We start from the raw sequence: 15,211 nt of genomic DNA, 5'->3' as shown, positions 1-15,211 counted from the left end.
CAATGGCTACAATATCAATGAGAGAGTGTCAATGGGATCGAAGTTAACTTATGACTATGCCTTGCACCACGGCCATCATGATGTTAGGGAGAAGCTAGTGTGAGTGTCATTGGTTATATAGCGAGAACGAGTTTACCTGGATGGTACCTGTCGATGACTCCGAAGCCAAAGGCGTGTGCAGATAACATAGTGCTAATAATGACTTTTTTTATAAATAACAGAAAATTAATTAAAGCATTGAGAGTGTTTAGTAGGATGTATTAAGGATCTAAGATTAATTTTGTAGTCGAACAAAGTGATCATGATGTTTGGTAGTAGAGTTTAGAGAATGACTAGGTCCACGCTTAACAATATGGGCGCGCGTTAAACCCATCTAAATAATGTCTACAATACCCATTTTCAAAAGGCAAAACACATCCTCTAAGTCTTTGTACTTTGATTGTTTATTTTAATAGATCTTTATACAATTTTTCCTTTTTAATAAGTCCTTTACTTTTATATTCGATATATTCAAATCCTTATTTAACAAAATCGTTAACTTTTCCGTTATAAAATAACACATCATATATTAATTATTTAAATCTATTCCACCTAATATTCTATTCGGAAAATATCAACTTTTTGAAACTGCCTCTTCCCACATTGTGTTGCACAGCCTTGTATCGATAACATCAAGATAGCTATAATCACACCCAATAAATTCAAGAACCAATTTTTGTGAAGTGGTCTTCTGCTTGAAGTTGCTGTTCTTTTCGATTAGAAATTAATGAGAGCAAAATGCCAACAGGTTCTTAAACGTCGGAATATTTGGAAACGGAACGGAATCAAACCGCACGCTGCCGAACACGGAAACGAGAGCGATGATGCTGGTCCGGATCAACACCCTCCTCGAAAGCTACTCCGGCATCCGATTCGAAATCCTTGAAGCCATTACCAAATTCCTGAACCAGAACATCACCCCATGCCTCCCTCTCTGCGGCACAATCACAGCCTCCGGCGATCTCGTGCCCCTCTCCTACATCGCTGGGCTCCTGACCGGACGCCCCAATTCCAAGGCCGTGGGCCCCACCGGTGAGCTCCTCAGCGCTGAGGAAACCTTAAAGCTCGCCGGCGTCAAGGGCGGCTTCTTCGAGCTCCAGCCCAATTAGGAAGGCCTCGCCCTCGTGAACGGCACTGTCGTGGGCTCGGGGATCGCCTCCATCGCCCTCTTCAACGCCAACATCCTTGCTCTTCTCTCCAAGGTCATGTCCGGCCGTGTTCGCAAACCCAACATCCTGCCTCTTCTCTCCGAGATCTTTTTTCTTGTTTTATCTCTTTTCTTCATGTTAGGTTGATATTTTCCAACTAAGATATTAGTTGGAATAGATTTAAATAATTAACATATGATGTGTTATTTTATAACGGAAAAGTTAAGGGTTCCGTTAAATAAGAGCATCCACAGTGGGACGGACTATAGCCCGCCCTAAGCGACGCCCTATGCACTGCCACGCCAGCATTTTATCCTCTGCCACTTCCACATGCAATGGGGCGGACTATAGCCCGCCCTAAGCATTTTACTTCTATTTTGTATTTATACAATTTATGCAAATATATCAAGCAAAATAAATAAATAAAAACAACACAATTAAGGCAAATCCTACATTTAATTAAAAAAACGTTACAAAATAAGAAATAAAAAAAAGTTACAAACTAAGAAATAAAAAAAAAAGTTATAAAAGAAATTAAAAAAAAGTGCACTAAATCCGGTCTAGAGTAGTCCCAATCTGCGGCCGAGGCCATCGATCATCCGTTGGATGCCTTCGATTTGAGCCGGGTTGGTCGCCTGCATCAGGACGTTGTGCGCGTCCAACAACGTCCTGTAGTCGGAGGAGGCCACCAAATCGGTGTAGGCATGGGACGCAGCCGAAGTCTCGGTCGGGGCCGTGCTCGGGGCCGGGCTTACGGCATGGTCAGGCGGCACCGCGGCGGATGTGGTCGCCTTGCCCTTGCCCTTGGCAGCCTTGATGCCAAGGGACGCCGGAATATCGGAGTGCTGGAACTCTCATCCTCGAACACCGGATTGTTGAGGTCCATTGGAGACGCGTCGCTCTCGCTGCTTGTATAATCAGCGAAGGTGCGCTTCGACGCCCTCTTCTTCGCCGCCGTCGATTGTGGAATCATACCACCAACGAACTTATGCTTCTCCTTCAAGATCGCCCAGGACTGGTAGTGCTTGAACTCGTCGTACAATGATGTGTACGATCTCACCGCTTTGTCGCGCACATCCGACAAACTCTCGCCACTGGCCTGCTCCCTCTCGCACTTGTCGTACTCCCCAGCGAACAGATTGACCTACTTCTTGATTTGATCCCAGTGCTTGTGTAGCTGCTCCCTATGGTGCTTGTAGGCGTGGGGCGGCTTGGCCTCGTTGTACTTTTCGGTGACGCGCTCCCAATATGCCGTAACCTTCTGGTTGTTGGCGAACACCGGATCTTCTGACACATCAATCCAACATCTTGTCAAGACGAAGGATTCGTCTGCGGCGTAGTTCGTCCTTCCCGGGGCGAACTCTTCACACACCGCCATTTGCGGCAACTTCTGGGCTCGTGCCTTGGGCCGCCTCTTCTTCGTGGCGGGGCCCGACGCGGCGGCGGATCTGCCGCGAGGAGCAGCGGCGGGGGCGGCAGGTGTGCGGTTCGAAGAAGGCTCCATGTCTGACAGCCCGTACGAGTCTGTGCTGAAGTCGGGATCGTACTGGGCATTGGTGTTGAATGGCCGGTAGTCGTCGGGTTCTGTACCCGACCATCGTGCACCACCGAACATCGGACTATTCGGACTTGGGTAATCTCCGGGATTCATTTTGTTTGAAGTATAGAATATGTAGTGTGAATTTGAGAGTGAAATAAGTGAAAAGTGAGTGAAAAAAGTGAGTGAAAAAAGTGAGAATATATATATAGGTTTTGAAAATTAAATAAAATTAAATTCAAAATAAAAAACGCGTCGCATCGTCCGCGATGCCACAGTGGTGGACGATGCGACGGACGATGAGCATCGTCCGCGCTTCGTCCGCGGACGATGGTTAAGCCATCGTTCGCGACGCCACAGTGGCGGACGATGCGACGGACGATGCATCGTCCGTCGCATCGTCCGCATCATTGTGGATGCTCTAAGGATTGGAATATATCAAATATAAAAGTACAAGGACTTATTAAAACGGAAAATTGTATAAGGACTTATTGAAATAAACATTCAAATTATAAGGACCTAAGGATATGTTTTACCTTTTCAAAGTATATACTAATTCCTATGGGAATTGAAGGTGAAAAGAAATCGGCTTTCAAAAAAAATTTGACGCGCTATTGAGAACAACTATAAAAAGATTGTTAAAGTCAGGGAGGTCTTGTGTGTGTTTGTTGATAATGATTCCCATGTAAAGAATTGTTTCGAGCTAAGAATTTGGATATGTGTTTCTAATAGCTTTGATGTGGCTGGGATTGTTGAAAGTGTTAGAAAATAAATCATTCCCTCAAATAACGAATGAGGTGGAAAGAAGACTACAACAAATGGAGCCCTAGAAAATCAATCTCAAATATAGGGGGCACCATGAGTAAAATTTTGGTGACAGTGAGAAATAAAAGAATGGCTAAGATGATGGGCACCTATGGCAACTAGATTTACTTCTCACCACAATTCACCCACTCTAGGAAGCTTGCCACTAGCTACAAATATCTTTGGGTGTATTTCGTAATTGAAGGATAATTTGGAATAGACAGATGTGGAGCTTTTTCCTCATCTAAATGAATTATCTCGCGCTTTTAAGTAGTGTTATTTATATGCCAAGAGGCTTATAGAAAAGTGGATGGCTCTAGAAATTAAACGGAGATAGTACTTCAACAAGTCGACACGGTGTTTTTTGTTATATGACTATGAGAAAATTAAGTTATGACTGGAGTGAGCAGATAAAATTGTGTAAAATGCATAATATATTGTACTCACATGATTTTGCTTAGTTTCTTAGGACGAATAGTGGTAGAGTGTGGAGACTGCTGAAGTTAAAAAGAGAAGTTTCTGAGTTTGTGATCCTCTTTTACTTTCTCAGGACTTAATATACCTTTGCTTATTCTCGGGAAAAAAGGATAATCAACTAATCTATGTGGCTGTGTTACATGTGTTGTGTGGATGTTTGGTCCTCACAAGAAATGAAAAAGTTGATTCACCATGAGATGGTCGAAACTAAATGGTTCTAAACTGTCCAAGGAAGATTTTGAAATCATTGTAGGCTTCATGTCTTGCAAACTCTTTTGTTAGCATGATATTGTCTTGGTGAATTTTGTAATTTGGTCGACTTGAGACAAAGTAGCATTGAAAAGTTAAAAGAATTACCATAGAATGTTTTGTTTGAACTGCAAACTTCTATGTTAGCATGTTGCTCATTTGAAGAGATTCTGAGTGAAAATGGGAAATTAGTTCACTTGTGACGTCTCCATTTACCGCCAATCATTCACACCAAACTCACTAATTTTTAAATATATATCACACTAAAAAATAATTTTACTCAACCATTTACACCAAACTTATATGTTACACCATTTTTTAGTATGTCTCACAAAATATTTACAGTAACTCCATATTTGGTGTTATTCGTTCCATAGAAAAATGCAAAAAATGAGGTTGAATGTGCAGTATGATTGGAGAAGTTTTCTATACAAAAAATGAGATTTTTGGTGTATAGTTGAAGATGATCTTAGGTAGTTAAAAGAGTTGTAGTGAGCATGCGTAGCTTGCTTTCTCTATTTTACTCTTCTATTATATTACTCCTTTCTCTCTTATTTTATTCACCATCCTAATTTATTTTATTTTTATTTAAACCCATTTAAGACAATATTTTAATATTCATGCTTAACCAAAATGTCTCAAGATGACTTCTTGTTCATCTAATCTTTCTTCACGCGTCTTTATATCACTCTACCCCCACTTTGTCCCTAGTTTCTTGTCTCTGCTACCTTCCTTTAATTAAAACTCCAAACATCTACCTTTTTTTTCTTCACGACACACTGTGGCCTGATCTACATTTGATCTTGCCCTTCCCAATTCCAGTTATTTACCAACTCATCAGATATTAAAAGATAATAGTAATTTGATTCTACAAAAAAAATAATAATAATTTGATTCTACCCCAAAAAAAAGATAATAATTTGAGAATTAAGATGAAATCCTATGGACAATATTTCTTATCTTCTATTAAGAATCTAAGATAGAGTTCATATAATGCAAGTGACAATTCTTTTGTGTATAACACGAATTATTAAAATAGTGGATTTAACCCCAATTTTTAATTTAAAAAAGTTGAAAAAAATCGATTTTATACTTAATTTCCCATTTATCTAACAAATGAAAAGGTGAAGGCAACACAGTGGCCCATTGGACAGGCGTAAAGTAGGCCCACCCATTTCATGTGGGTTGGGTTTAGGCTGAGGCTTGCTTTTTATCCACTCTTTAAGTTTGGTATGGTCCATGCCAACTTCTTATTATTAGGAGTATTTATTTTATTTACAATTTGTTCATTATTTATTTTCTACAAATTTGAACTTATAAGTCTACTGCCTATTCCAAGTCTATCCCAAAATTAAATTGAGAATTTTCCCTTTCTTTTGATTGTTATACTCTAGACATTTCACACGATTTGATGTTATTAATGATATACTTTAGCTTTGAAGATTAAAATTTTAAAGTCATTGTCGATTGAATTCTAAAGTTATCAATATCACTGACTTCTTCTCTATTAATTTATTTGTTGCATTATTGGTAAACCCATTGGGGACACCCTAGCCTTCCACTATCTATGTTGCCTTTTAGGCTTTCAGCAATTACTAATATGCATGCATAATTAGAAAATTCGTTTACATAAGATTTATTAAAATCTATTATCTATTATAAAAGTTAAATTAATAGATTTATTATGTGCAAAACACTTGCAAGTCTCACTGTGCTAGATAATGTTAATTTTAGTGAAAGAATTAATAATAATTAAAAAGGATCAATAATGGTAGTATTATATATATACTCCCTCTGTAAAAGTGTAGAACAATTTCAAGGCAGGATACCTTATTCAATTTTATCATAATACAGTCGAATTGGTTTTCAATATTAGTTAGGTACATTTTGATGTTGGTTATCAATAATTTCATATTTCAACACATGTGGGAGTTTTTTTTTCCGACCCCACATTATAGGTATCATTATGAAACATTCTATACTAATCTATCAAAAGTTCAAAACACGCAAACAGTGATTTACCCTAATTTGGACATGGCATGTGCGTATCTTGCAAGAATACTTTGAGGAATTTTCAATGATTTTTCTACTTTAATTCTTGAGCTCATAAATTAGAATAGATTGATGTAGTATGATTAGAGTGAAAGGTGATACGAGCATTTGATATTTAAAGTATTATTCATAATTCCATATGTGTATGTAGAGTTCATATATGGTTGAGAATTTTGAGAGATTGCTCTAAAGTTGAGGAATATTGTTAAACATTAGTGAGATTGTAAGAAAAAAAGAGCATTGACTTGAGGGACCCTGCAAGGGAACACATCCAGTTGGTGTAACGCTACATTAATGATTAAAAGTATTGGATCCATTTCCACCTCAAGTACCCCACTTTCTACTTAGATAACTCTTTTTGTTACTAAACCAATATTAAAGGAATATGGGCTTATTTGTCACGAAGTTAAAATATAGTCTAAAATATTATAAATATTTCATGGTTGTTTACGTAGATTAAGTTTTTGCCAAAAATATATTAGAGTCGATTAAGGAAATAAAAAATGAAATAAATTTTTTTTCATATTTTAAATCAATTTTAATTAAATATTAGAGTAAGCCTTTGCTACCGAAAGTAATAAAAAAAATAGAAATAGAGACCAAAGTCACATACTCCAGTATCAAACATGATTGTGTAGTGCAAATAAGGTATATTTATAGATCAAATGAACTATCTCACTTGATATGTTAGTGTTTTCAGATAAATTCTCATATTAGAATCAGAATATGGATATTTTTATTGAAAAATTAACATCTTAAAGCGATAGTCTGCTAAAGAAACCAGCTGTGTGGTGGCTTCCTAACAAAAGAATCAATCGTGACTCACAGGATTTGGTAGACAAGTCGAAATAGACTAGTGTTTGAGATGCTAAGAAAAATGCATGATATGTAGTATATCAAATTATAAGCTAGCAATTTGTATTTAGTGGTGTAGTGAAGTGAAGCTTGTGCAGTACATGTTGATCAGATATTCGACAGCGCATTTAATATATTGGACTCTATACTTTTAACTCCGTCAGAAATGGACCCTCTACTTGCTTCTTCATTCACGCATATTTATAGTCGGTTAGTAGTATGTCTCAATTGGAATTTACCATCAATTAAAGATTATTAATTATCACTTTCAGTTTCATAGTAGTAATTAATTAGAGTGTGCCTCAAATATACACGTACTTTGTGATTGCACCTCAAAACTACGTACATTCACCTTTACCACGTGAAGTAATTCGTTTTCTCATGTGATTGAGACCAACATGACCATACCATTTAAGAGGCACTACTAATTAACCCACATTTACATGCTAAACGGTCATTAAAAGACTATACTAATATAGTATGCTCATAAGTACCAAACATTTACGTTTGTTAATTAGTGTATGTATGTCCCATACAATTATACAGTTTCCTATTATTCAGAGATTATGTTTGAAAAGTAGTAGTATCTCTTAAAAATATTCTCAACTCCGGATTCTTGTGATACTCCATATCTTTAATTTGATGAGATTTATTGAAGGGGTGAAGAGTTTCATCAAGACGATATCTATCTCTTCAAGTTTCTCTCCAATGCAAGTAGAATTAGAATTTTCAAGACATCTACATATAAAGGAGATCATAACACCCCATATTGCATATTCTTGGTCCAAGTTGAAAATCCACCTCCATCCATAGATGCTCATTAAATTCCAACAAGCGGTGCATGTGAAAGTCTCCAACTTTTCCCTTCTTTTATCTCCCAAAAAACGAATTCACATCATCTTAACTATACTAATGGCCCTACCCCCTTTACACCAAAAGCAAAAGAAGGAAAAAAAACACCACAACACTTATTAAGTAACTAAGTGCAATGAAGGAGATATTGATGACAAACACAATGGTGATGATGAAAAAAACCAATACCACATTCTCCCAAGACCCAAATCCAAAACCCCCCATGAATATGAATATGAATATGAATATGAATATGAATATGAATATGATGAGCACCACCCCCATTTCCCCAACCTGGAAACTCTACGAGAATCCCTTTTACATCTTCCACCACCAAAACCAACCACCACACTCCACCACCACCGATCACATTCACAACCAAATCCACAAACTCCACCTCCCCATCTCATCCCGCAAGCTCGCAGCCTCTTTTATCGACCTAGCCTTCATCAAGCCGCCGAGCACGGACGACTCCAACCTCGAGAGCGAGCGGAGAGCTCTCAAGAAGATGGAGTCTCTGAACCGGCGGCTGGAGAGGGAGGTGGCCGAGGAGAGGCGCGGACGGGAGGCGCTGGAGCGCGCCTGCCACGACCTCGCGGATCAGGTGTGGGCCCACAAGGCCGAGATCGCGAGATTGAAAAGAGAGATGGAGGAGGAGAGGAAGATGCTGCGCACGGCCGAGGTCATCCGCGAGGAGCGCGTGCAGATGAAGCTCTCGGAGGCGAAGATCTTCCTCGAGGAGAAGCTCTCCCGCCTCCAAACCAATGGATCTTCTTCGTCATCTACAAATGATCATCACAAGGCTATGACGGAGAATCCACATATAAAGAGAGGGATTAAAGGGTTTGTTGAGTTTCCGAAGGTGGTGAGAGCGATCGGTTGCAGAAGCGGTAAGCATTTGGGGAGCAAGTTGGAGTGTCAGAAGGCGCAGCTCAAGATACTGCTCAAGCAGAAGGGGCCGGTTAGATTCAGTGCTGGCCTTATTACAAGATGAGATCTCCTCTTCTTCTTTTTTATGTAATTATTATCCTTTTTTATTTTTGTTTATGTTTCTTGATTTGTTGCTGATTTTGATTTTTTATGCATTTTATGAATGGAGAGAAATAATATTTCCATTGGGAGTTAGGAGTATATAGTGATTAATTAGTTTAATTACAGCTAATTCTTGAGGAGCAAGTTGAAATCAATTTGATGTAGAAAGTTTTTGAGTTTATATATGTGGTGTTGTTGCTGGAAATACAGATTGCTTTTGGCATTGATTGTAGCTACTTTGTTAGAAATTTGATACTTTGGTGTCAAATTAATAATATTGTGGGATACATTTGTTTTCGATGTAATCTACTACCCTCATAGATCCACATAATTAGTTGTTTATATGTATTATACTAGTAGTAATTACTAATATCTAAAGACATTCAGAGATTACTTCAACAAACATATATCTAAAGATATTCAGAGATTAGTTCAACAAACATATATTTGAAGGTGGAGCTATAGTGGGAGGTTGAAAATAGCTTGTTGGGCCACAAAGCACGCTAAACTGGCCCAGTCTTGATGCTCTATTAGAAATTGGGCTATGTTTATTTTATGCAATTGAGCAATTCAAGTCCTTTCTATGGTGCTGATTTATTTTATTGTTATTTGGGCATAAGGAATAATTCAATTATGTCTCTTGTTTTGTTTGATGTCTTTTTAATTCAGATATTAAGATAATTACATAGATAAAAATTTCTAGAACTAGAACTGTTCATGGGAAACAAGTTAGCGAGTAAAGATTTTGAGACGTATTTAACTTATCTTAGTTATACAATTCTATTAAAAGTAATCGGCATAATCAATTTAGGTTTAATATGGTGACATATGTCTAGCATTCTTCAAAGTTCAAACATAATATGAATAGTTCTCTTGTCATAAAATTTTCTCAGTTTTATTCCTACGTTTTTCTTCTCTTGTCTCTTCACGGATTCCGGCTCAATGTAGGTTGTGCCGTGTGCTTCTTTTTAGTCGTGTCGTGTGTTTATTGTCGGCTTTAGTGCGATGTTTCTGGCTCAACTGTACTATTTGTACTTGCTTGTTAGTCTTTGGCTTGAGCGTCTTTAAATTATAAAAAAAGAAAATCACGAATTTTAAATTTAAAAGTCATGATTTTTCAGTTCCATGTTCGGAGATGATCGCATCTGTAAGTGATTTGAAGAGATAGAGAAAATGATGTCTGAGAAATAGAAATTAATTAAAAAAGTCATGATTTTTCAATTCCATGTTCGGTTTGAAGAGAGAGAAAACAATGTTTGAGAAGCAGAAATTGCGTGGACCACTAATTTGACTTTATTTTTGTACATATTTTGGATAAAGTTTGAACCAAATTAAACAATTTATTATTAGTTGTGTGGGTCATTGAGATATATTCACTCTTTTTCGTTACAAACAATAAAAAGAATCATACTACTCCCAATAAGATAATTAAGTGTTGCAAATTGCAATGTGTATTATTAATATATTTTGATTTGATGTGGTCCACATGCATATTTCCCAAGAAGAATTTGTCTACTTAGTCATGTGATTTTATAGGGGCTTTGAGGAATAATTCTCCAGCTACCATCCTTAACATATTGACAACCCTCTCTTCAGCTACTGCATTGCTAGTATATTTCAACGGCTATTAGTGGTTTTTAGCTTGTATTTTAGCTGAAAGCAATAATATATGGGATTACACAAGAGAATTAAAACTACCTACTTCATGTTTATCTCGAGAGAGATGCTTAAGAGTTAAGACCGGTATTAACTTGATCTGGTGAGTAGCAAATAAGGAAATAGTTTTACATTACTATTATTATATATAGAGCTAAATGAAATTCTGTTGGACCCTCTAGCGGCCTAGTACAAAAATATGAATACACAAATGTTAGATTCATAATTACAAAAAATTGGAATTGAAATTGGAATTGAAATTCCAACATGGATAAAGCTTGTAATTTGTTTTTGATGGAATCATTTGTTATTCAAGTCTTTCATTCTTTATTTTGTGGGACATTGACCCTGGGTTATCCTTGTTATCATGTGCTGATCACAAGCTAAGGGCGCGAGACACATGTCAAAAACCACATTAAGCCTACTTTGGCAACCAATTAATACTATACATCCTCCAATTTATGGCTTTGAAGAGTGCTCAGTGTTTCTAATTTGCAACTCCTAATTAAACCTAACACATTCCAAAGCTATAAAGTCTCCAAATATTGGAAATTAATACACAAATGTTTTTATCGTGTCAACGTGATTTGGGAAAAAATGTGTGAGGAACAACAAAGATACATTATTTTTGGGCAGTCCATGTGCAATGTAAGCAGCAAAATGATGATTTAACCCTCCAACAACCCATAAAATGGCAAAAATTATCTTAGCCCATAGGGAGTGGAGCAGTATATATGCACATGTATGCATGTGATCGGTGCTATGCTGTACAGGCAAGAAATTCTCCCACTGGGCAGCACCAAATGCCAGATTATATTTTCGATAACCTTTGGTGCCAATATATAATCGGCACAAAACTAACTTTACAAAAGTAACATAATAATAATCATAAGTTTGATATGCTTTCAATTTTGAACTTTCATTGTAAATAAATAGGCCTTTACTTCATGCGTAGACTTACTTCTTACCTTCATGAAATTACAACAACTCCATGTCTCCATGCATGCAAGTCAATACTATAACTCACTATTTTCCAAATAATGATTGGAAACAATAGTAAAAATTTTCCATTTTGAGTCATCTAAAAGTATTAATCAGCTTTTATTCTATAAGTAATTTTTTTTCATCTCTCTTATTCTATTAACTTTCCATTTAAATACTAAGTATCAAGACTATTGATAAAGATGAAGAGATAACTTCAATTTAAATTTACTACTACCAAATATAAAAACGAAACTTTGCAAATTGAAGAAAGTTGAGACATGGGAATTTGTGGTGACCTAAAATCAGTGAAAATACAGGAAATGTAATTAATTTGGTGGATGAGTAGAATGATTGGGTGAATGGTAAGCTGAAAGTAAGATGAGTAGTGGCGGCAAATACAGTGTAACATCACTCGCTCCTATTTTAAGCATAAACAAAATAAAAAACAAAAAACAAACTAGAGTTGCCAACTAAATCAGTTATTGAATCATGCTGCTATCAACTCCTCATCCATCAATGTTGCTGCTTGCTTTTCTTCATCAAATTTTAGGAAACATGAAACTGTATCTTCACCTCAACCACCGCCGCAGATCGGTGGTCGAGCACGGCGATATCTCGCCGCCGATGCTCTCCGTATACCATGAATAATTGGACTGCTCCTCCATCCCCACGTACCCTGCCTGAACGCTCTTGAAGCTCGGACTCCTCAGATTCTGCCCCAAATTATTGCATCCGAATCCCACATTCACGCAATACGGCTCCGGTATCGGGTACGACAGCCGTTTCCTCGCCGCCGATCCGCCGCGCTCCCGCTCCGGCGTCGCCGCCCTCTGCCGCGGCGCGCTCTGCGATCGGATCCTCGCCTTGGCTGACTCCGTCGCCGCCATGTAGTTAGGTATCTGCACGGCGGCGGCGGCGTTGGTTCCCTCGCTGAAGCGCTGTGCGGATCGGAGCGACGGCGTGTTGGCGGTGGAGTAGCTCCTGTCTTCCGCGACGATGCGGCGAGGGCTGGGCGGGCGGACTTGCGGCGACGATCGCGTTCTGGATGGCGTGGACGGCGCGATGGATCTGTGGTGGGGAGAGGCGATGGAGTGGCGGTGGTTGATGGGGCTCTGGCAGCGGGATCGCCGCCCGTTGGTTGTTTTGAGGGAGTCGATCTCCACGGTTTTGATTGAGTCGCGGCGGTGGTCGGTGGAGGCTCTGCTGCTGGTCTCCCACTGCTTGGTGGCCATCCATTTATCCAGCCACTTTGTTCTGCTGTCCAGCTCGCTGCTTTCGTCTCCGTTGTAGGCGCTCCTGTCGCTTTCCACTAGGTTGCTCTGCACAATTAAAAAATCAATCCTATTTCCGTTAGATTAATTCCGAATTTAATCAGAGGCAGACACAGCAGATTGATTGATGACCTGCTGAGCAAAAGCAAATGCCAGGGAGGATTTCTCATGCGCCAATGCCGCTTCGTTTCTGGCTTTTAGGATAGCCTCCAGCTCCTCCAGCGTGCGCGGGCACTCCGGCGCCGGCCTCCACTCGTCCGTCACGCAGCTTCCCTCTCTCGACTGCGATATTAATCGAATTAGTATATCATAGATGTATCCAATTTAGGGAGCTATATATTGTATGGGCTTACTCTGGAGTTTCTGTCTCTGATATCTCTGAGGTACTTGGACTCCCATAAATTGGTGGTCTCAGCAAACATGGACCTTCTCCCGGCGTCGTGGGAGAGGCGGGCGCGCTGATCGCGCACCCGCGCCTGCACGCGCAGCAGCGACTGCATGCACTTCATGGTCATGTTGGCCTGCTTCCGAACATTCTGTCCCCGGATTAGTGCCTGCAGCTTCACTATCCCCTTCAGCGCCACCAATGCTCTTCTAGCCTGCAATTACTCAAAATAAGCTCATTCCTACACAACTAACTAAGTTGATTCAACTTGATCATATATATATAGATAGTAACTAACTACCAAGTAGCCTCTGAAGGCAGTTTGGATCACTCTCGCTGCCGCGGTCTCGTGTTTATACAACGCAGCAGCCTTGGGGCACGGCTGCGTCAGCCGGATCATCTCCACCGCAGCTTTTGCGGTCGCAACCGCTGCTTCCGCTGCGGCTGCGGTGGCCGCAGCCACCGCGATGGCATGCCTCTGCTCGGGGGCCATCACGGGAGCTTGTGCGGCATTGCTGTTGGATTGCTTTCTGAACAGCCATCTCCTCCTCTCACTCTTCTGCCGTCAAACCAGACCAGTCAGGGGCAGTTTGATAGGAAAGATAAATAAACAAAACATGATAAGAACGAGTCAAGATAGATATATACCTTGGCTTCGTCGTCTTGTTGTGGGTGGTCAACTTTCCTCCGGCAGCTTTTCTTATCGGAATCGGAGTCTTTGGTGGGAGAGCGGAAGGCACGTTTGACAGCGGTGAGCCAGGAAGAGGAGGTCTTCTTGCCCATTGTGAGAGTGAGAGAGAGAGGTTTGCAACATGTGCAAGAAGGGGAAATGTATAGTGATGTGATAAAATTCCACTGGTGAGGGAGCAGGATTGATATAAACAGATTAATAATTGGTGGGGGATTAAATAGTGTTATGCTTATAAAAGAGTAGTAGTCTTTTAATTGGTTTTGCAGTATCTATCTAAAACTGTAACGTAGGTGTTTTGTAGTGGCATGGGAAAATAAAAACAACTATTGGTGTTGGTGTGGGTGTGGGTGTGGGTGTGGGTGTGGGTGTGGGGGGCTGTCACATAACATAAGATTCCAAGGAAGGACCCCTTGAAAAATAGTAGCCCTTTCTGATTGATTTAATGTGCCTTTATGTTTCGCATAAATAATGGCTGACTCCTCCCTTCAGTCCTTCACGTGTTATGTCATACAATTGTTGATGAATTTTACAAATGGGGTGTCTCTATGTTTGTGTTTAATTTACTGACTATGGAACTTTTACCAGCTACTGCGTGTGTGTGTTTCCGATGGAATTTTTCGTTATTGATTAATTAAATGCGACTCACTGCACATAAAAGTTGAACCAATTTAGCTGGATTAAAAAATACAAGGACAAACCAATGAGAGAGGAGGATCTGGAGCATTGAAGTGGGTCGAGTATAAAAATGAATGGATTAAGAATCTGGTCATTGAAGTGCTATAAAAATGAAGATGATAATTGTTTAATTAGAAAAGGGGTTGGAAAATGTGTGTGTGTCAGTGTCTGCGTGGTGTGTGTGATATGCCGTCAGTGTATTATTGCCTTTCTCGATACTAGCTCGCTTGCAATGCACCCCTCAACGTGCTCATGCTTGTCACATAGCATTACAGACTTCTCTCCTTTTCAATTTTTGACATCATTCAATCTTTTTTGTAATCCCATATTGCCGAATGAATCTAGGCCTATAAAAGGAAATTCCGGAAATGGAGAAAAGGATAAACAAGATAGATATTGGCGATGGTAATCAAGAAAATCCGAATCGGAGATAGTTTATTTGATAGTGAATGTAATTGGTAACTGTAGAGCAGAAAATGGAAATAAAATGGCAGGAATCAAGAT

General features: G+C 39.4%; 2 protein-coding genes and 1 pseudogene across 3 annotated transcripts; 2 read left to right on the top strand and 1 right to left on the bottom strand.

The window, feature by feature from the left end:
* The first annotated feature begins 31 nt into the window (after nucleotides 1–31).
* On the top strand, nucleotides 32–1,375 carry LOC125220213 (phenylalanine ammonia-lyase-like; annotated as a pseudogene).
* A 6,653-nt stretch (nucleotides 1,376–8,028) lies between these two features.
* LOC148934386 (protein BRANCHLESS TRICHOME-like) lies at nucleotides 8,029–9,342 on the top strand. The gene has a single exon (XM_089062358.1). It carries the CDS (start codon nucleotides 8,150–8,152, stop codon nucleotides 9,005–9,007), a length of 858 nt encoding a protein of 285 aa, XP_088918484.1. The 5' UTR covers nucleotides 8,029–8,149; the 3' UTR covers nucleotides 9,008–9,342.
* Nucleotides 9,343–11,987: 2,645 nt separating this feature from the next.
* Nucleotides 11,988–14,327, bottom strand: LOC148934385 (protein IQ-DOMAIN 18-like). 2 transcript variants are annotated; one of them, XM_089069664.1, is made up of 5 exons: nucleotides 13,990–14,327; nucleotides 13,643–13,897; nucleotides 13,310–13,555; nucleotides 13,089–13,238; nucleotides 11,988–13,004 (listed from the first exon to the last, which is right to left on the bottom strand). In XM_089069664.1, exons 1-5 carry the CDS (start codon nucleotides 14,122–14,124, stop codon nucleotides 12,255–12,257), a joined length of 1,536 nt encoding a protein of 511 aa, XP_088925790.1. In that variant the 5' UTR covers nucleotides 14,125–14,327; the 3' UTR covers nucleotides 11,988–12,254. The 2 variants fall into 2 exon arrangements, with proteins under 2 accessions (XP_088925790.1, XP_088925788.1); XM_089069662.1 differs by having other exon boundaries at nucleotides 13,643–13,900; nucleotides 13,990–14,321.
* Nucleotides 14,328–15,211: the final 884 nt, after the last annotated feature.

This window comes from Salvia hispanica, chromosome 1 (genome assembly GCF_029641045.1).
Source record: "Salvia hispanica isolate PSC_SH4W2 chromosome 1, Shi_PSC_v1, whole genome shotgun sequence".
Taxonomy (NCBI): Eukaryota; Viridiplantae; Streptophyta; class Magnoliopsida; order Lamiales; family Lamiaceae; genus Salvia; species Salvia hispanica.
The sequence above is the reverse complement of the archived record's forward strand: the minus strand, read 5'-3'. Positions and strand labels throughout refer to the sequence as shown.